Below are 21636 nucleotides of genomic sequence, written 5' to 3'. Positions count from 1 at the left end.
CCAGTATCTACCAGGTCTATATGTGTTACGATCTTAGCCGAATTTATCACATACAGGACAAGCTTGCATGACTGACAGCAGAACTAAGGCTTGGGAAGAACTGAAAATTATGGCTTCTTCACTAAAAGACTCAAAGAGAAATGCTAAGTTATTGTTCTCCTGATTCCTTCTCAGCACTTATAACTGCTACTCTGAGAAATATTTTACTATTTTATAAGGCTAGTCTGCCACCAGAAAGTAGAGAATGTCAAATGATAAGTCCATAGATATAAGACTTTGGCTGTACTGTTCTATGAACAATCTGTTTGAAGAGATCAGAAATAATTGATGAATGCTGGAAATTGCTGTGAGAGCTGGTATTTTATAACCACTGTAAGGATTAGCACACATTTCCTGTAAGAATAAAACCAGACATAAATTACATCGCAATATTGAAATGGGATAACCTATGCAAGGTATATGTTTGCTCATACATACACACATACATACGTACATATAAATGTATATACATATATACAAAGCAGCAGGGTAGAAATAGATAACAAGTGAGCAAGTGTAAGAGGTTTTTGCACCATTAGGTAAAGTATAATTTTACTGTTGTTCTGCAGTTGGACTAACTGCAGTTGGAGTAGGTAAAGGCTTTCCTTAAAAGTGAAATGTGATATATGTACATTACATTATATCTCTACAGTATATCTTATCTTTATATGGCATATTGTAAGGTATAGATAGCGTACACATAATAGGCATATATAGCATAAAAATAATGGTGCCTGAATGTAATATGCTGGAAGCCATCTGTGCTTCTCTGTGAGACATTTATATGACATGCCTTGCCTCCTGGAAAGCAGTCATTTTGCATATTTGTATTGCACTACCTGTGACAAAGCTGGCTAGCACTCAAGTACCCATCAGAGGCAGGCTGCTTCTGTTAGCAGAGGAAAGGAAGCAAGGTGCACATTTAACTCCTCATTCTAAGTGAAACTTTATGCAGAGATGGACTGTGGACTACCTCAGCAGCTTCACAAGAGAGTTTGTGTACCAGTTTCACAACACCTGTTATGGTCTTGTTCGAGCAGGAGCAAATGGTCTCTAGGACACAGAAGCAGCTCTCTGGTGTGTTCTAGCTATGGCCAGTTTTTTGGTGTGGATGTCACAGCTCTGTCTTTTCCCATACCTCCCACCATCACATATAATCTTGCTCTGGCGGGACAACAGAGACCCTGCACCAGGTGGACTCCAGGAGCCACTAATGAAAGAGGATCTTATCAAGCTATGAGAGTGAAGAGTAAGAGCCCAGTTCTTCATGGCTGTGTTTGAGTCAATGACTGGTCCAGAAATCTTCTCTGCAATTCTCTCACTGGACTTTTGCTGGTTATTTTTGCTTGGTTCCAGTTAATTTCTGAACATTTTCATATACTTCCTATCAGAGGTGTAATGATTTTTAGGAAGCAGCTGGCAGCGAAGGTCAACCATATGCCTGGTGGCCATGGAAGTGGCTGATGATATGTAAGCAGAAAAGAGGAGGAAACACACTGGAGATTTACTTGAGGGGCTAAAGTAGTCAGATATCAGTAAGACAGAAATGCTCTAAATAGCTGGAGAACACCAAGAGCAAGGATTTGGAGCATGAGGAGTCATGGAGGGTCAGGTGCCTAAGCAGCTGGGGAAAGGAGGAAGAGACTAAAGAATGAAAGACTTTTAAAAGGATGTAACCAATGCAGAGGAACTTCAGAAATTCATTTTCTGCACTGAACAAATCTTCAGAATTCAAAACAAATTTTTAAGTATGACTCGTCCGAGGAAGTCTGTGGCCTGTTTTAACAGGAATGTAAACTTCACGTTCCCCAGTAGGAGAGGAAATGGCAGGACATTTCAATACAACACACATGAAAAGTAGTGGCTAGTGTGAGAAAATTTCAGCAATTCTGGGTGACCAAACTAGTATTTTTTCATTCCACTTACAGGGGTGCAGCAACCAGTAAATGAAATTAAAAACACTATGAAAAGTATTCATTGATATAAGGTACTGCCATCTGAATTGTGTTTTGCTGTTAACTGTTCCATTTTGTAGAGATTAATACAGGCATCTTCCTTAATTTATAGTATTTAAGAACCAGGATACATGGTGAAAGTAGAATTTACTTAACTGCAATTTAATTGAAATAGATTCTTCTGAGTTCTTCTGGAGGATGGGAATGCTGGAACATAGTAAGGATTACTGTAAGGAATAACATACTAGAAAAAGGTGAAACAAGCAAAATGAAACGTAGTATACAAAATTTCATATGCTAGCAAAAATTTTTTTACAAATATTCTTTTGAGAGAGACCAATTGCAAAGCATAACAAGGAATGAAAATGTAACATAATACACTACCTGAAAAGGATCATTTAAATATCTGGGCTATTACTAAACAGTGGCAGACTGCTTAATAATACACAGTTCTCAAACCATAACAGACTTAATATATTATTGAGGTGAAGTGGTGAGCTCTGCTGCTACAAGGATATACTATGTTTATGTACTTTATGCAAATCCAGAGAAGCTTTTTAAGCAATTGTTCTGTGCATGCAAAACAACTGCCTGAAGTTGGTAAGATTGTTTGTAAAGAAGTGTATCTGATGTCTAATACAGTGGAGTTTCTTTTTGGTTGTTTTTGCAAGTGAAGCTGGATGCTGTATATGCTTACTGGCTTTTTATGCTATTTGTGCCCTACTTTGCCTTTCACCTTTCTGTATCATTCTTCTGAAATTTCCTGGGTAGGCTTGGCAGTTTGATTATGTATCATGTGCCTTCTGAAAATATTACCTGTCCTCTCTGTTACTGGAATGTTCTATATTGCTTGTATTATTGCTTTTAAAATGAGTGGTTTTCCCTATTGAAGTCTGTATTGAGTTGAATATCGAATAATAGCATTTTCTCCTCAACTCTGCTTCTTTTAGGTTAGATTTAAAGAGTTCTTTGCAAAGGCCAATACATCTATTACTTTTATGAGAGAGCTTAGCTTGCATGCAAGAGACATTTCCAAAAAAAAACCCAAAACCCAAAAAGCTTTCTAGGTTTCTATCAGTTTCCACAAAATACGCCTGATTTCAACCCTGTTAAATTATGAAAATATGTACCATAAGGCTTTGTTTAGAAAAGCTGAGATGGTGGCCAGATTGCTGGAAGAAACATGAAAATATTAATGATCGAGTTCTGCCTGGCTCCCACATTCTCACTTCCTGAATCAGTGTAGCTGAGACATATCATAAGGATGACACATATTGACTGTGGGGAGGGAGCAGCAATTATTTGCCTTATTATATTCCATGTCAGGCATGTAATAGAGCAATACTGTGCCAGCCAGCGAAAGAAGAAAGTTCTAGCTTATCTGTCCTTCAGCTTGAAGGACCATTGTGCATACTTCTCAGAGTCAGGTATGCAAATATGAAGTATGGTCCTAGTTTCCATACTTCACTGCAAAGAAGAACAAAAATATTGAGGTGTCTCTCTAGATTCTAGTTTGAAGCAAGACCAAATACCAAGAACTATAAACACCACTCAGTTTCCATACTAATGCCCTTGCAAGGAGGTGACTATGATTCACCATCTCCAGAAAAGTTACTGTGATGGTAGCTTTGTGTGGTCTTTCTCCCACAAGGTCAAACAAAGGTATTTTAATTTTTTTAGTCGTTGTCAAGTGTCTGTACATGTTGCTTTTTTTGTTTTTTTTATTTCATAGATCTATTTGCGATTCTTGGACTACGAAATGCAGAATTCCAACGAATGCAAAAGGAATTTTGTAGCTGTCTATGATGGAAGCAGCTCTGTGGAGGATTTGAAAGCAAAGTTTTGCAGCACTGTTGCTAATGATGTAATGCTGCGGACAGGTCTCGGTGTAATCCGCATGTGGGCAGATGAAGGCAGTCGAAGCAGCCGATTCCAGATGCTCTTCACATCCTTCCAAGAACGTAAGATCCTAATTAATGCATCCACTTATCAGTTTGATAAATGATACAAGTCCCCAAAACTGTTGAAGTTTTCTTCATGCAGACTAGTCACTGAGGAATGTTTCCAAACAATCTATGCAAATATTCAGAACAGGTTTTATTCCAAGAATTTGTAGTATGTAATAGTTTGTAACACAGCAGATAGAGCACTGGTTTCAGAGACAGAAAGAAAGGTGCAAGTAGTATGACCTGTCCAGTTGTATGACCACAAGTTTTATCTGATCCACAAGCTACTGGCTGCTATGTCTCAGTTTTCCCTTACACAACATGGAAAATAATACAGTTCTGAAAGTTTTTATCAAGCCTGAACTTTTTCTGTGAATTTGATTTTTAGATCTCATTATGACAGGCATTTGAAAAATACTTTATGATTACTTTATCACAAATGGTGGGTGTATATGTGCATGTTCCAAAATGCATATATAACAATAAATGTATGTGTATGATATCATTAAGCAGAGAATTTAATTATTTTTTTTGTAGTAATACCACTTTTCTAAAGTCTTACGTGATGTTTTGGTTAACATTCTCTATGTGCCTTGCTTGCATTCATATGTTTATGATTTCTGGACTCAGCAAAACAGCCTTTGAAAGAAACAAAAGGTAGTTCTAGCTAGTTTAAAACAAACAAACAAACAAATCACAAAAACCCCTCAAGAAAACCCAATAATCCTATTCACTGAAAAAGATTGGCACAGGTTACCACCTGTGAAAAATTTCAATTTGTTTTCTTTGATGAACATAATGCATATCTGGTCCCTTGAGGAAGAAGTATACTCATTGATTTTCACATGCTGATTCATGTTCATTTCTAATGCATTTTTTGGCTTGTGCATCACGTGTCTGACACAAAGGTTTCTGTGTGGCTGTCAGTGATTGGAATGAAGCACAACCCTACCAAGCACATTCTTCATCTGTATTCTGTGTGTGTATACCCTGCAATAAGGCAATGAGACTGGTGAGAACAGCCTCTGTAATTCCTTAATTATGGCTCTGATTAGAAATTTCTGACAGTCTACATGCCTGAAACTGCATACGCCACTGTACTTTCACAGTGCAGCTTTAGGGTGGATTACATTTTTCTTGTCTGTAAATCAGTCCAGGGTCTAAAAGACACTGAGAGCCCTCAGCTGAGATGGTACTGCCCTTTTCTCATTTCTGCAACTGGAGATGTCTTGAATATTCAAGATCTGATTCATTTTTTCACAAGGCATCCCGATCTGTTACCTTAGAAACAACTGCATAGACACTGGAGGTTCACAGCATTTAAAGAACTGGGGAGTGAAACTCTGTGATGACTAACTTGAAATGAAGGTTTGAATAAGTGTGTGTTTTCATATTCTAAATGAAAGTAAGGATTTTTTTTTTTTTTTTTTGGTCTTATAATATTCCCAATATGTTTACGTGAGCCACTTCATTCTTGTAAACAGACTGCAGTTAGAATAAACTAACTTCATGGTATTCTTACTGGGAAGTTGAAAATATTAACATGATTTTTTTTCTGTAAATTTATTCTGATCAGTCATTGCACACTAAAAGCTGAAAAATTTATTAAGAGTTAAAATGTGCTCTGATATACATATACGTAGCCTACTCATAAATAGTAGAAGAAACTGCATCTGTGGTTTTAATGCTGGAAGCTGACTTTAATGATTTAAAGGTGATGCAGATGGTACTTTCTGTGCCATGTCAGTTGTCTGTAAGTGCTGCCCTATGCTGCAGACTGGTGCTGGCTGTCAGGAGTCAGCTAGAGCAGATGCTGGTATATGCGCTGCAAAGCACATCTTGTAGCATGTAAACTGCGATGCCTTTCAGCAGTGTGTGGGAATAATTAGATCATCTGCATGGAAGAGAAGGAATGTCAGACCTCATTCAGGGAGATGCACATCAGGGAACAGACACCTGTGTTTCTACTCAGGGCCAAAGAAGGAAGAAAAAAAGCTATTTTGTTCACCTAGAGATGAGAAAGAAAAAAGAAAAAAAAGGAAGATGACATTTATGTTGTGGTTGTGTGCATGGGAAAGAGTGACAAAGTAAATTCCTGTATTTCCTGTTGCTGTGGGACTGAGGTGTTAGGATCTGTAGCTCCCCAAGTCCCTCTCCTTAGTGTGGAGACTGAGCTCCCTTACACAAGGCACTGTGCACTGGCAGTGGGTTTTTTTGTGGAGACAGGCTACTTAGCCTGAGGAATGTTTTCTTTCTGTGTGAGTCTGTTGAGTATGAATTCTTGCTAAAGAGCCATTTTCTTGGGGACTTGACAGCTATGTAGAAAAGAGTTCTCTTATATGATTATTTTCATAGAGTTTGATTTGTGTATTCCAGTTACATTTGAAATAAATATGTGAGGTTGGGGAGAGAGGCATCTAAAATGTAGTCTTACAAGTTTCCAAATCTCTAGCAGAGCAGCAATGTAATAAATTTCCTTTTTCTGAAGGAAAAGCATATAATGCAGGAAGTTAAATTTTCTATGCCAGAAAATCAGTAATGATTCTTACATGATCAAAATAGTAGTAGATCTCTAAGTAATGCTTAATAACCTTAATAAAAACTTAATAATTCTTAATAGCTGATAATTTAAAGTGATGATCTGATAATTTGCAATCAGTATTATGAGATATTCCAACTATCATTTTGGGGTTTGTCTGCTGGTGCCTTTACCTTTATAGTCTTTAACATATCTTCTAAAGCATACATATCTAATTTTTTTTTGTGTGTGTATGGTAGTTACGTCTACAATAGATTTTAAATTTCCAAGAAATTAGTTTAAGAATCAGAAAAAGGAAAACAAGAAATCTGGTATCATCAAAATGTGTCTCTTCATCTGGTAAGAAGACTTGAAAAATGTGGCTTTGTTTTTTCATCCACCAACTAACTGTTCGTTTCATTTTCCATGACTATGAGACTAATCACCAGCCTGGTTAATGACAGACATTCTACACCTACAGCTTCTTCAAGGAGCTGCGGCTGAGCAGACACACCTACACTTTAACCTAAAAGCAGATTTGTAGAACCAGGGCATATGGGATAGGAGAAAATCCCTCTGTATGCACAGCCGGCAAGATGTTCATTCTCTTGCTTCTCACTGCTATTTGGTTGCACTGCTTCCTCCTCTGTCCATAGCCCTGTATCACAAATCCCAGATGAGAAAAATGTCATTCCTTCTTCTATTTTGTTTCCCCTTTGAGCTCTAAGCCTGCTTGTAAAGCCCTGTCACATGTGGCTTTCCTAACTGAGCGCAAGTTCTATCGTTTCAGTTTTCTTTTTATTAACAAAACCGATATTTGGATAGAAACCTAGGGCCATGTTTAGAAGAGCAGTGAACAGTCTTACTGAGAAACAGTGCTTAAGTCCTTGTTTACAGCCATAATCCTTGAAGATGATCATCCCAGCATGGTCAGTTCTCTAATGGGGAAAAGGCACTGCAGGTATGCAGTATTAATGACTGTGTTTATTGTGGTAATGCAAAAGAAACTACTGAAATAGGTAACAGCAAAGTGATAAGTGCAACGCAAGTGAAGAGATGGTTTCCCTTTGCACTCCCTTTAGGAATGTAAATAGATTGCAGTTTTGGTGGTTTTGCTCCCCACACTAATATATAAAAAAGAAACGATCAGGATTGCCACCTTAGTGGTGCAGACTCACCTGTGATTTTCTCCTCTGTGCTGTTTGCAGCTCATTCTAGTGAATATCTATCTCTTCACTTGCTAAGCATCTCAATAGCTCTCTGACCCTGAACAAAATAACTGTTTGTGTAAACTGAACACAGACTGGAGCTCTGAGCATATGCTCCTGAGCTGCCATTCTTTGTTTGCTTTGTATCTCAAAAAAAAAAAAGCAATCATGAAATCACATAGAAGTGTTTTTTAAAGACTAGATTATCAATGTGTATCTGGCATTAACTATCCATAAAAGTTACATTTATCTTGAACAGAGCTGCCTGATGGTGACTGTGAAGAAAAGTTCAATATTAAGCACATTTCAAGTGTCTAATGGCTGTATTTTAATATGTTGTTTTTTGGTTTGTTTTTTTTTTTTCATTAGTGGCAAATGAAAATAGAAGTAATTTTACTTTAGGTAATATACTTGTGGTGTATAGTACTAAAAACATTTTGATAATTTAATAATTTTCACAAAGTAAGTGAAACAGTCTCTCAGCCTGAGTGATGGACTGCTCTTTGGAGAGGCAAAAGAAAACTTCTGTTCAAGGATGATTCAAGAAACATCTGAAGAATTTGTCTTTCTCTCATTAAAGAAAGAAAGCTCTATATTTCAGCAATGAAGAGTGCAAAAATCCAAATTACCTCTACCTAAAGAATTCATGTGCAGAGCATAATGCAATGAGCAATCCTGACTACGTGAAGAGTAGGTGTGAAGTGTCTGAGTTCAGTGTAAAATATTTCTCTAACCATTCTTCAGATTTCAGAAACTTCCCATTCACCCTCAGGAGAAAGCAAGACCTCTCAAAAAAGTTATGACAAGAAGGGAAAGGGCAGGGAAAGACAGAAGCCTAAAAATAGCAAGTAAGGTAGTGCATTCATTTAAGATTAGGAGTCCTAACTGAAATCCCTGTCTTGAAACAGACTCAAAGGGTAAATCCACACTGTTCAATGAACTATGACATAGACACCGAAGCCAGCTTGCTCAGGAAAGGAAAGGAGTTGCACTTAACTCTGCATGGTGCTGAGAAACAGTGTAAATACACTGAGAAAAGTACTGCACTCAAGTGGAACTGCCAGACTTCACATCAGGTCCATAACAAGTTAGCTTTTAGCTTCATCTTGTAAAAAATATTTTGACCTGGCTGTGTTCGCATTTACAAAGGTATAAAACTTGCCCCCAGAAATGATGCTCAACACACAGAGATAATGTGTTTTGTTATTAATGTCATAACATCAGAATAGTATAACACTCAGAATATATAATTGCTATAGTTCTTTATATAAATTGGCATTTTATTGTGTAACTGTGCATGCATTACTTGTGAATATTTATTTTGTTGTTTCAGTGAAAGCAGTCTTTTTTTTTAAATATATAAAATATGACGGCTTTTATTCCATGTTACTTTGTAAAAATGACATATGGAAGAACTATTAATGCTCTTTATGCCTTAGGGCTACTCAGGATTCAAAGAACTTATCATCGTTTTACATTAATAAACTAAAAAGTGTAGATTATTGGCTCCATATGCATTCCCAAAACCTTCCAAAAGCAAGAAAATACAGACAACTCCATTGCCTCAATTTTTATGAATTTTGAAAGCAGTTACCTTCAAATACTGAGTTCAGGCTTTTTTTGAATACTGTGGTGGTAACCTTCTTGAAAGATAATTATTATAACAATCTCCTAACTTGTACTGGAAAAAAAATCTATTTACATGCCAGGTAACAGAAATAGGGTTGCTATTATTGTAGGATTTTTAAAGTATAGGTTTCCTAAACCTGAAGAAGATTCTGGGATGTCTATTCCTGTTAACTCACAAAATACTTTGCTTGTATATCTTCTAGGTTAAGTGCACCATCTTGTGTTCAGTATAAATAATTGTTGCAAAGCAGAGGATGTTACATTATAATTATTTCAATAACTATAAAATCTTTTTATATGTTACAATAAAAGATATCCCTATATGTCACACAAATTCTTAAAACCAAAATATTCACGTTAAAAATAATGTAGAATGAAAGTGCTTGAAGGATTTTTCTTTTATTTATATTATTTATATAAAATGTAATTTTACATAAAAATAATTATTGGTTCAAATCCAAACTGGATTTAATAACTAGTTTAAACTATAGTGATTTCATGCAGAAAAATAATTAAAAAAAAAAGATTAAAAGACTCAAAGTTATTAAAATACATCAGGTTGAATTATATGTATAGTTCTAATTTGCTCACTGGTGGTATTATGAATTGTTCATTGTGTTGAATATGCTATCTCACTTATTTCTAGGCCAGTATCTTGGCAGAGCTTGACCCAAGGCAGCTTTAGGACACAGGAGAAGTAACATAACTGTGTGTTCCCAGCTGTTACTTTTAATCTAATTATGAAGCCATCTTTTCAGAAAGTCATAGAAGGGTTGAGGTTGGAATGGGCTACAGGATATGGCCTAGTCCAGTCCTCCTGCTTAAAGCAGTCAGCTACAGCAAGTTGCTTAGGGCTGGCTGTATCCAGTTGGGGTTTGAATATCTTCAGTGATGGAGTCTCCACAACCTCTCTGGGAAACCAGCTCCAGCACAGTGTTTGACCAGCCTCCAAAAGTTTGTTGCATTTAAGGGGAATTTCCTGTATTTCATTCAGTGATGATTGCTTCTTGTCATGTCACTGGGCACTGCTGAGAAGAGCCTGGCTCTGTCTCCTTTGTTTCTTCCCATCAGGTGTTTGTACATGTTGATCAGATCTGCCTGAGCCTTCCCCAGGCTGAAAAGGCACAGCTCTCTTAGCCTCAGCTCATACACCAGATAAACCAAGCCTTTGATGGTCTTTGTGGCCTTAGTTGGATGTACTCCAGTATATCCATACCTGTCTTGTGGCCAAGAGACTATAACTATGTACACACTCACTGCAGATGTAGCCTTGCCAGTACAGAGAAGAGGTGAAGGCTCACGTTTCTCAGCCTGCTGCCCATGCTCTTTCTAATGCAGCCCAGGATACTGGTAGCCTTCTTTGCCCATCTATACAGCCACCCAACCACTTTGTCTATCAACCAGTCCTCCCAGTTTTGCACTGCCTGAAACTTGTGGGTTGAAAGCTTTTAAGTAGAGAAACACAACATTCACTGCTCTCCCCTCATTCACCAATCATAGCAGTCATGTCAAACATGATTTCCTTTTCATAGATCATCCAGACAAAATTCTTGTCCTTCATGTGTTTGGAAATGGTTTTCAGGATTATTTGCTTTGTCACCTTCCCAGGGATCAAGTTGAGGCTGACTGATTGAATGCTCTCAGCATTCTCCTCCTTGATTTTCTCAGAGGTGGGGGACATTTCCTTTCTTCTGGTCCTCAGAAATTGCCTCCAATCACCATGATCTTTTAGAGACAATCAAGAGTGATTTCACAACTACATTAGGCAACTACTAGGGGTATTGCATGAGAGCCCATGGGCTCATGTGTGTCCAGTTTGTTTAAATATTCACTAACCTGGTCCTCTTCCTTGCTCCAGGCTTTCTCCTTCATCTCAAGAAGGCATACAGTACCCCTTTTCCATGTCATTTGTCACCAGGTCCCCTGCCCTATTTATCATCACACACACATTTACCCCATCTTGCTTTAGCAGATGACATGCCCACAGAAGTCCTGTTTGCTGCCCTCTGCAGTCCTGCTGCTATCACTTCTATGTGTCCTTTTTATGTTTGAGTTTAGTCAGGAGCTCACTGTTCATTTGCAGGCTGCCACCTTCTCTTGATTTTCTGCTTCTCCAGGTAGACAACTATTGAGCTTGGAGGAGGTGATCTTACAGAGTCAACAAACTCTCCAGGAACCCCTGTCTTTCCAGAACCACCTCCCATGGCATTCTTCCAAGCAGACCCCTCAACAGTGATTTTTTTCCTTCCCAAGGATCAGAGTCATGATCCTGCTTTTTGCCTTATTCCCTCTTTGCAACAACTTCACCATCTCATGATCACTGCAGCAGGGCTGTACCTGACATTCACATCCCTGGCTAGTTCTTCCTTGTTTGTAAAAGTATGATGCCTAGCAGAGCTCCCCTTATCAGCCTGACTCTTCATTAGGGAGTGTAGTGATAGGACGAGGGGTAATGGGTTAACACTTAAACAGGGGAAGTTTAGATTAGATATAAGGAAGAAGTTCTTTACTGCAAGGGTGGTGAGGCACTGAAATGGGTTGCCCAGGGAAGTTGTGAATGCTCCATCCATGGCAGTGTTCAAGGCAAAGTTGGACAGAGCGTTGGGTGACATGGTTTAGTGTGAGGTGTCCCTGCCTATGGCAGGGAGGTTGGAACTAGATGATCTTAAGGTCCGTTCCAACCCTAAATAGTCTATGATTCTATTAACTGTGTCAGGAAGTTATCATCAATGAACTCTGGAAACCTCCTGGATTTATTGTGCCCTGCTGTATTGTCTTCCACATATATTAAGGGGTTAAAATTCCCTATAAAGACCAGGACCTGCAAATATAAGGCTTCTTCTAGATCTCTGAAGAAGGTTTCATCTACTTCTCGTCCCTGATTGGGTAGCTCTTAGCAGGCAGACACCAACTACAGTATCGGTGGCTGTGGGCCGACACTGGGCTGCCTACTAACCCTGAACCAAAAACTTTCACTTGGATCCTTGCTCGACTCAAGGCATAGCTCTGTGAATTCCTGCTGCTGTCTCATATAAAGGGCATTATAAAGTTGTGGGGAAGACCACTGATTGATAGAGTAGGGGTTTTGCTGGGTGAAGAGGTTTGTGTTGCTTTGTTTAGTTGAAGCTAAGGATAGTAGTAACTTCTTTTTGTGAAAGCATAAACAACCTTTCGTCAGATTTAAGTGTTTACACACATAAATGATGTTCAAGACTTAGGTTAAGCCATCAAGTGTTGCTACCACATGCTTTGTCTGCTTGATTCCATTCTCATCCAGTGTTCTGTAACAGCTGCAGGGAAGCATCAGGACCAGATTGATCTTGATGTAAAAGAATCCTGTTCACTACCACTTCATGTATCGTTTTGCTATTACTAGAATGTCCTTGGTGCAGCATCCCAAGACCCCTCTGTTCTGCCTCTTCAAGGGCAAGCTCCTTAATTCCTCCAGAGTACAATGGGACAGACAAGTTTTCAGCTTCCCTTGATGCTTTCATTCATTCCAACAGAAAACCTTCATTAGAGTGTGGAGAATATATTGATTTTTTTTGTCCAGCTTAATCACTCCAAGTTCAAGACACCATAGAGAGGGCCTGACTATACTAATTTTGTAATTATGAACAAAAAAAAGGGAGTTGTTTGTCATTAGGTTCAGGAATCTTAGATTTGGTTCATTCTCATGCTAAGTATGTTGCATTTAATCTGAAATTGCTTTGCTTCACTATTAATCTAGCTTTGACATTTATTCACATACCATGTCTTTCCTCCAGAGTTCAACAACACAATTTAGAGGAACTGAATTTTTCTTTCTTTTTTCTTCTTTTCTCTTGTCTTTCATTTCCCGATCTCCCTGCCATCAGTTTGCATAATTATCCCTTCTTAAATCTGCTCTTATTTTTCTCTCTAATTTCTGAAACATTTCCTAATATTTTTCATTCTATATAAAATCTCATCATTCCTTTCTGTACAGAATGTCTTAAGTGTCCTCTATGTCTGCTATGCAGTTTTTTTTCTCTTTCTTTTTCTTCCTTTCAATTCCTTTACTACTTTCTTCTAGTTCTTTCCTACTTACCACCACCATGCTTCTAAATTCCTGTATTTCACCCTTGCACAACTGTCCTTCTTTCCCTTAAATTGCTGTCTATTCTCCTGGGAGTTGTTTTTCCACTATTAATTCTTTTGTTGTTGTTGTTATTACATTCAGGATTAAATCAGATTTTAAAGCAGCAAGAGCATGGGTTCTACCTGCTCAGATACAATACTCCGTCTTCAGTAGTTCACTTCTAAGGCCTTCCTTGCCACTCTGCATGTTTTTTGGTGTTTTGTTTTTTTGGGTTTTTTTTTCCTTCTTCTTTGTGGCTTTATTAACATATACTTTCCTAATCCTGTTTCTTTTTTTTTCATTCCCTTGTCACTCCTTGTGCTTTCTCCATTTGCCATGTAGGTCTTCCTTTCTTGCATACTTCCTACTTACTAACATGCAACTTGAATGAGTGGCTACATAGGTCTTCTTTGGTTTCCCCTTCCTAAATTCTCTCTCTCTCTCCATTTCACTTTTTTGCTTAAAGCAGGCAGTGTGATCCTGTCTGTGTGTTGGAAAGAACTAGTTCCCAAAGATCCTTGTCTTACCTGGAAGCAGGGACTGCAGCTACAGTGCAAAAGGATAATAGTGCCTCTGCTGGGTTCCTTATATGATGTATCACATCATGATGTGATAAAATATCTTCCACACTCAGCCTTCACTCTCCCCAAATGAGAAGAACAGAATTATAAGCACTTCCCCAAAGCACACTCCTTGCTAATACACCTGTATCATAGAATCATAGAATACAAGGTTGGAAGGGACCTCAAGGATCATCTGGTGCAACCTTTCTAGGCAAAGCATGACCAAGACTAGATGTCCCATCACACTGTCCAGCTGAATCGTAAAAGTATCCAGTGCTGGGGAATCCACAAATATGTGCTCTTCTGTTCTTTCTGTCCAGTTTAAAGTAAAATCCTTCCTTAACACCCGAGCAGGGTCACTTCAACTTAGGGGATGGTATACTAGATTTTTTTTTAAAATTGAACCAGGGGCAGAACCAGTCTGGCTCATCATTTTTCTGCATTGGCTAAAAGATACAGCATATATATATGGTTGTATCTGAGCAGATAGTTGAGTGTTTTGGAGTGTGTACAAGTTTTCATGTCATTTACTATTTGTTTAACAGACCATAACTGCTCTAAAGAAGACATTATAGTCAGTTATGGATATCTGAACTTAAGCACTTCTTGAAAAGTGGATTTCTTGACATGATATATAGAGTCATTAAGTTCTACAATATAAATCCTCTGTACAGCCCTTAGTTGGCAAACCACTGAAGCAGTCATCTGCTCTGAGCCAGCCTCTGCAGTATGCATATATGTTGTCATAGGAACTGCTTTTAAAGTTGCAGAGGAGAAAAACTGCCATGAAGCATCAAATTCTAAGTATTAACAATATGAGTATCTCCTTTCTGATTACTTATGGGTCTTATGCTATTTTTTAACTTTGCTTTAAAAATAATTATAATAACGCTTGTGGTTTGTTTGACTTTTAAAAAAAATTCATAAACAGTTCATTTTTCCAGATTTAACACTTATAAAATTTGTAGCTCTTTTTCTAAATGGAGGAATACCTTCTGGTTTGGTTTTTAAAAAATAAATATAAGGAGTAATTTAACTTTACTCAGTTTCATAATTTTGGAGTACATCTTTACAATACTAACACATAATGATCTCCCAAAACTTGAGTAAGTAGCACAGTTCCTTCTGATGTTTACGATTCCTCCTCATAGCTTCCAAGCTGCTTCTTCACAGTAATAGTAAATGGACATCAGTAAAGCCATCATCCTGCAGTTTTAATCTGCATAATTCTCCTAGACCTAGATTCTCCTAGGCTTCAGGGATCCAGAGGACTGTTGCTTTTTTCCAGTCTTCATATTTGTGCTCAGAAGGGTACTTTTTAAACTGTAGCCTTTCTATGACCAAAATGTTTTAAAAATAAATTTATTTTCTCTGTGTATAAATTTCCAGGCACAGTTGGTATGAGGACTAAGTACGTGTCTTCTTTGAGTCATAAGTTTTCATATAAAACTGGAGTTTTAGCAACAAACTTCAATACAGATTGTTTTTCATACACTAAGTATGGCTGGGATAGAGTTAATTTTGTTTTGGATCTGTGGCTAAAACTGTTGGTAACACATCAATGACTCCATAGCAATGTACAGGGGGCCAACCTACTACAGCCATGAGAGTCAGATTGTAGGAAAGTCCATCTGTTTCAGAACTGAAAATCTTTTGCCACAGAGCAATAACTAGTTTATGATATGTGTGCTCTCAGTGCTGCATGTCAACTATTGAATAAGCTCAAGACACCTGTGTTGCATAGCTTTTTTCTATCACAGATTTCATGATCACTCCTAGATGTGTTTGTCACAGAGAGCTGAATGATTTACTGCTTAATATCAGCTTTTTCTTTCTTGTTTTTAGCCCCTTGTGAAGCCAACGCATTCTTTTGCCACAGTAATATGTGTATTAATAATACATTGGTCTGCAATGGACTCCAGAATTGTGTATATCCTTGGGATGAAAATCACTGCAAAGGTAATGTGCAGAACTGGAAATGTCAAGTCATTTTGCCTGCATGGGATACAGCATATTATCCTTAGCTTCTTGTTAAGTATGTGCCAGATGGGTCAAAGCTCAGGAAGAACAATTTAGGGAGAGCATACGTCAAGCAACTGAGAAAATGAAGAGAGGTAAAATTACGGATGGGTTTTCTTTTTAGTGTCTGCATTTGTTTTGCTTGGTGTTTTGTGTTGGTTATGTCCTCCTGGTTGGTTACGTCCTTCTGGCAAGCTTTCTGATCACTGGGTCTCTGTTTCTCATACACTCTAAAATGTAATTAGAAGTCATATTTTGGTTTGTTTTTCATAGTTCCCATTGTAGTGGAGTAACATACGGGTAGCAGGTGTCTTCTAGTTACATTTCATGCCCATAACAGCCCAGGTGGGCTAAAAATCCAAGGTGAAGTGTAATTGATACTGTAAGAAAGCAACCAAATCTACCTATAATTGAAGAGCAAGGTATAAACACAGGAAATTAATATCTCTCATAGGTGGGAGCTGATGTTCTTAACCAGGTGCTGAGAACAGTTTCTGAATATTGCTCTGTCTTTCTGGGAAAAAAAATAACAAACAAAAAAAAAAATTCAGCATCTGTGTTGTCTTCAGGGAAAAGAGCTTAATGATCTAACATTGAAAGCTAGGGAGACAGTTCACTTCCCTCCCACCCTGCCCTCCGTCTGCTGCAGATTTGTTCCTGGAAACATGGGATATGCCAAATTTAGGAACCAATCAAGAAAAAAAATTCAGAATGAGGTGGATTAGCAGTCAGGCCATAAGTCTGCTGAAGCCTGTAAAATCCTGACAAGCAGTGCGACAGGGTAAAACACAAATGAAAAAGTACTTCAAAAGAACACAGTAAAATTGTGGTATGGCATAATGTTCTTTAAAGAAACTAAACATGCGAATGAGAAATAATTATCTGTTCTTTATTTATTCACCACAGAGGAAAACAGAAAAACTAGCTCACTCTTTAATTTACAAAATTATTTTCACCTTTAATTTGTCAAGTACCTTTCTATTGGGCCTTGTGAGCTTATCCTCTCTTATTTTCTGACTGATTCCAACAAAAAAGTTGCTTGTTGCTGTGTTGCTTTTTCTAATTCTGCTACTTCCCCAGAGCCTGCGTCAGTCAGAGAAACCCCAGGTGACTCTACAAAAGCAGGCAATGGGGAGTACTGAAAAGTTAATTTTTGTTATCTAGGAAATTATGAAGAGATGGATGTTATTGCTTTGGTACCAATAACTTTAATTTCAAAGGCTTTTTATTAAGCCCTTTGATACACTTAAATTGTCAAGAAAAATTACACTAAACTGGGTGTTGCAACCTAATCATTGTTGTTCAGTCTTGCTATTCCTATGGGAGGCTTATGTGAATGCTTTTTGACATGTAGCAGTTCCACAAGCCTCAGTCACCATCTCATGTATCTGCAGCCATATGAAAGCAAATCACAGAGAAATACTGTGGTGCCACTTTGGGCACCACAAAGAACTGTCATGTTTTAAGCCCAGCCAGTAACTCAGAAGCACACAGCCATTTGCTCACTCTCCCCTCTTCTATCTCCCCCTGCTATCAGAGAGATGAGGAAGAGAATCGAAAGATGTAACTCCCATGGGCTGAGATAAGAGCAGTCCAGTAACTGAGGTATAACACAAACCACTGCTGCTACCACCAATAATAATAGTGATAAGGGAAATAGCAATGGAGGAGAATACAACCACTCACTGCCTGCCGACCAATACCCAGCCTGACCCAAGCAGTGATCTACCCCTTCTGGGTAACTGCCCCCAGTTTATATACTGGGCATGGTGTGCTGTCGTATGGAATACCCCTTTGGCTAGTTTGGATCAGGTGTCCTGACTCGCTCCCTCACGGTTTCTTATACCCCTCCTCACTGGCAGACCATGGGACTCAGAAAGTCCTCGAGTGTCTCAGACTGCAATTAATACTGTGCCTTTTTTTTTTCTTCTGTCACACAGAAAAAAGAAAAGCTAACCTGTTGGACCAATTTACAAATACCAGTGGGACTATAATTGGAGTGACTTCTTGCATTGTGATCATCCTCATTGTTATCTCTGTTATAGTACAGATCAAGCAGCCTCGTAAAAAATTTGTCCAAAGGAAAACAGACTTTGATCAAACAGTGTTTCAAGAGGTATTTGAGCCTCCTCATTATGAGTTATGCACCCTCAGAGGGACAGGGCCTACAGCTGACCTTGCTGATGTTGCAGATGACTTTGAAAATTATCACAAACTGCGGAGATCCTCTTCAAAATGCATTCATGACCATCACTGTGGATCACAAGTGTCTAGCATTAAGGGCAGCCGTAGTAACCTCAGCACAAGAGATGCTTCTGTCTTGACAGAAATACAACCCCAGCCTGTAAAACCACTCATTCAGCCCATGAACAGGAGAAATATCCTTGTCATGAAGCATAGCTACTCACAAGATGCTGCAGATGCGTGCGAGATAGACGAAATTGAAGAGGTACCAACCACAAGTCACAGGCTGTCCAGACATGATAAAGCTGTTCAGCGGTCAGTATCAATAGATTTTTGATGAAGACTATTGTGTACGGACTTGATTGCCCAAACATATTCACTCTTTATTCAGTAAAGACATATTTCTTCTTTATTTATTGTTTAAATTTGTTTCCTGATAGCACATACCATTATATTATCTCTTTCTGTCTCTCTTTCTCTCATCTCTGTTCCTGTTTCCTGAAGGACCCTGTATCTCAGTTTTACATTTCTACTTTAATAGCTTTCTTTTTCTTTCACCATTTTACACATACTCACATGCATACATACAGAAGTCAACAGAGAACAGGTATAATTTTTAAAAACCAAAGATTCTGTGTGAATCTCATTTTTATAAGAGCCACAGACATGTGGCTTCCTTTTAACTGAGGTGGCCTTGAGTATCATCCACTATCGGTCTAATATCTCTAAATCAATACATGAATAAATAAAAACATACATATATTCATTTTGATGCATGGCCAGTAATGAGAAACATAATTCTGGGGTAAAGAAACTCCTTTTCCCATGAAAAATTATTTTTCATGTAACGAATTTCAGTATTTCCAAACTTTACTGTAGCTACTGTTCCATTATTAATCACAGTGTCTTGGTTTGTCATAGTAGCATATATATAGATAGATAGACTAGAACATGAGACAACATAATGAATAAAGAAAACTCATATATTTATGCATAAGAATCTTTCTAATCAATAAAAAAATTGTCAAATATTTGACAAATTTAAAAAAGTCAAGCATATTTTTAACAAAAGAACTATTTCTACTGCATATTGCGCTTTTAAAGACTGTAAATATGAACGATTAAAAGTTTACAAGTCAAGAAAAAGAAAAGCAGATGCAAAAGCATTTATGAGCAATTTATTTGAAAAAAAAACCACCCCCAGAAACTTTTTATATATATTTGTATTTTTCATAAAAGCATTATTTATGTAGTTCTTGTTACTGTTTACATGCCCTCCATATTTTCTTTGCATATTAATGCATTTCTGTCTCTTAAAAAAAGTGATTATTTTAATCTAATTGCATGCCAATGTAAATTTTTCCATTAATATTGATCAGATTATCAAGTTGTACTGTTAAATATCTATAAGTATATATTTTTTTGCTATGCAAACATTATTATTTTGAATGAAATAGCCATAACATTCCAGGTTCTGCCTCATTGGGTCTCTAAGCAAACATGAGTCTGAGTACAACACAACTAGGGTCTAAGAGACAATACTGAGGTAAGTAAACATACCTTTTCAACAACTGAACAATTATGTTGCTTTCCATTGTATTTGCTATATTACTAAAATGCATGTTAGTTCTCCAATTACGTGTCGCCTTGTTTGGGGAGAGCCATGTTTGAATAGTGAGAAAATTGAAAGACAGATGACCACTAACATTGTAAACAAAGCAAAATCTGTTAATTCCTTATTCTTGAAAGCATTATAGTCATCCCCTAGCTAAACATAATCTTAATTCCGAACACTTTATAAATGCAGATGCTTTGCATGGTTCTGGTGGTTTGTTTATTTTTTTATTTATGAAAATAAAATTTAGAGTCCCAGCAGACAAAATAGCATGTAAAACCTGGTAATCTAACCCAAAACAGGAAGATATGGAACTATCTAGTTTCAGTTCTTGTTATTAATCCAGCCTGTTGAGGTGTTGGGGGAAGGGTATGTGGTAGTACTGAGAAGTTTAGGTACTCTGTAGCAGTAATGTTAATGTTTGCAAATTAAACTTCCTTTTTTGAGTCTTTTCCTATTTTCTTTTGTAAGTTGTTATCAACACTTAATAAGTATAATCTCAGATATTTATAATGGAGTTGTAGATAGCTCCTAGTTTGTCAATTTATAAATGTATATGTGTATATATGTATATAAACTTAGATATGTGTGTATACATGTTTATATGTATATATTTATACAGCAATTTTACTGGGAAAGAATCTGTTAATGCTTTTACTGCTTCTAGATTAGGTAAATATTTTTTCTGTATTTTTCCTCACAGGTAGAACATATTTTAACTTTGTTTTGCTTTCAGACAACTACTCATGCAGTCTTTCAAATTCTGAATGGAAAAATCTACAGTGAATTGTTTCAATTTCTGAGAGTGGACATGTTTCTAATTTCATTTCATTGCCTTTGTCCAAACCCAAGAAGTACAGACATATTCCACTTCCTTAGCAAGATATTCCCATTGCACAATAATATATTATTTTCTAATTGGGCTGCTGGCCACCAAGTGCTCCTTAGTTTTTAAATACATTTGGAGATTTGCTGCAAGCCTGAAGAAGAAATTAGCTCCTGAGATCTGCCCTTTTTTTTTTTTTTAATTTTATTTGATATGTTTTATGTCTGTGGTTTACTTGTATGTTGCGTGGTATGTAGGAGAAGATTTTCATTGAACTTTTGTTATATGTACATTGTTTTCATTATATAGACTGCTTGAGAATAGTGCGCTCCTGGGTGATTTTGAACATGCTACAATGAAATGTGAAACTCGTCCTTGGAAACACCAGCTCGAGGTTTTATGGACTCTCTGACCAGCTATTCTCATATCATGACGAAATTCAACAGTGTTGAGTAAAATTACTAGAAGGCAATAAGACTTTGGTTATTATGCTTATCAGTCATTTCTCTTTTTCTCTCTTCTTTTTGTTGCAAGTTAAATTCCCAATTTCAGGAACAATTTATTGAAATCAGGTATTTAGCCATTCATAATCTCCTCAATAGAAATGTTTGTTGGATAAGCATCTAGCAATATGACTGAATTTGGCATTGAGAAAATAATCTGCATGTATGTTTACTGAATATTTGAGTTGGCAAAAAACCCTTTATTAGATACATTGTAAAAAGCATGCATTCACAATTATTGCTGTTACTGTTCCATTTCTGTGTCATATGCTTGCTACTTGTAACTTTTTATATAAAAATACATAAAACAATGTATAATAATTTCTTACCTTGAGTTTAATGGCAATGTTTTCTTTTACCAAATATACAAATCTTGTGTAATTCAGAGGATTAAGTTCAAAATGTAGCTTCTAGGAACTTGAAACACGGGTACATCGAAGAATCAACTGTCTCTCATAAAGCAAAATGCATTTTTTTTTTAAATTATTTAAATGAATTCATCATACATAAAGTTGATGATTGCCTAATTTCA

The 21636-nt window shown here is 37.2% G+C and overlaps 1 protein-coding gene across 4 annotated transcripts in view; it reads left to right on the top strand.

Annotated features, from left to right (window-relative positions):
* Positions 1-21432, top strand: part of NETO1 (neuropilin and tolloid like 1) — a 66263-nt gene extending 44831 nt beyond the window's left edge. Inside the window, exons 7-11 of one of the 4 annotated variants that reach the window (XM_062633090.1) lie at positions 3727-3955; positions 15803-15916; positions 17917-18475; positions 19632-19706; positions 20512-21432. In XM_062633090.1, the coding sequence (XP_062489074.1) occupies positions 3727-3955; positions 15803-15916; positions 17917-18475; positions 19632-19692 (963 nt within the window). In that variant the 3' untranslated portion in view covers positions 19693-19706; positions 20512-21432. Of the gene's footprint in view, positions 1-2106; positions 2249-3726; positions 3956-15802; positions 15917-17916; positions 18476-19631; positions 19707-20511 lie in introns of those variants that run through there. The other 3 variants (XM_062633089.1, XR_009967478.1, XM_062633091.1) reach the window with 3 other exon arrangements.
* Positions 21433-21636: the final 204 nt, after the last annotated feature.

Source organism: Pezoporus occidentalis, unplaced genomic scaffold (assembly GCF_034315485.1).
Source record: "Pezoporus occidentalis ecotype Australia unplaced genomic scaffold, CSIRO_AGI_Poc_V1 ctg4, whole genome shotgun sequence".
NCBI classification, from domain to species: Eukaryota; Metazoa; Chordata; class Aves; order Psittaciformes; family Psittacidae; genus Pezoporus; species Pezoporus occidentalis.
The sequence above is the reverse complement of the archived record's forward strand: the minus strand, read 5'-3'. Positions and strand labels throughout refer to the sequence as shown.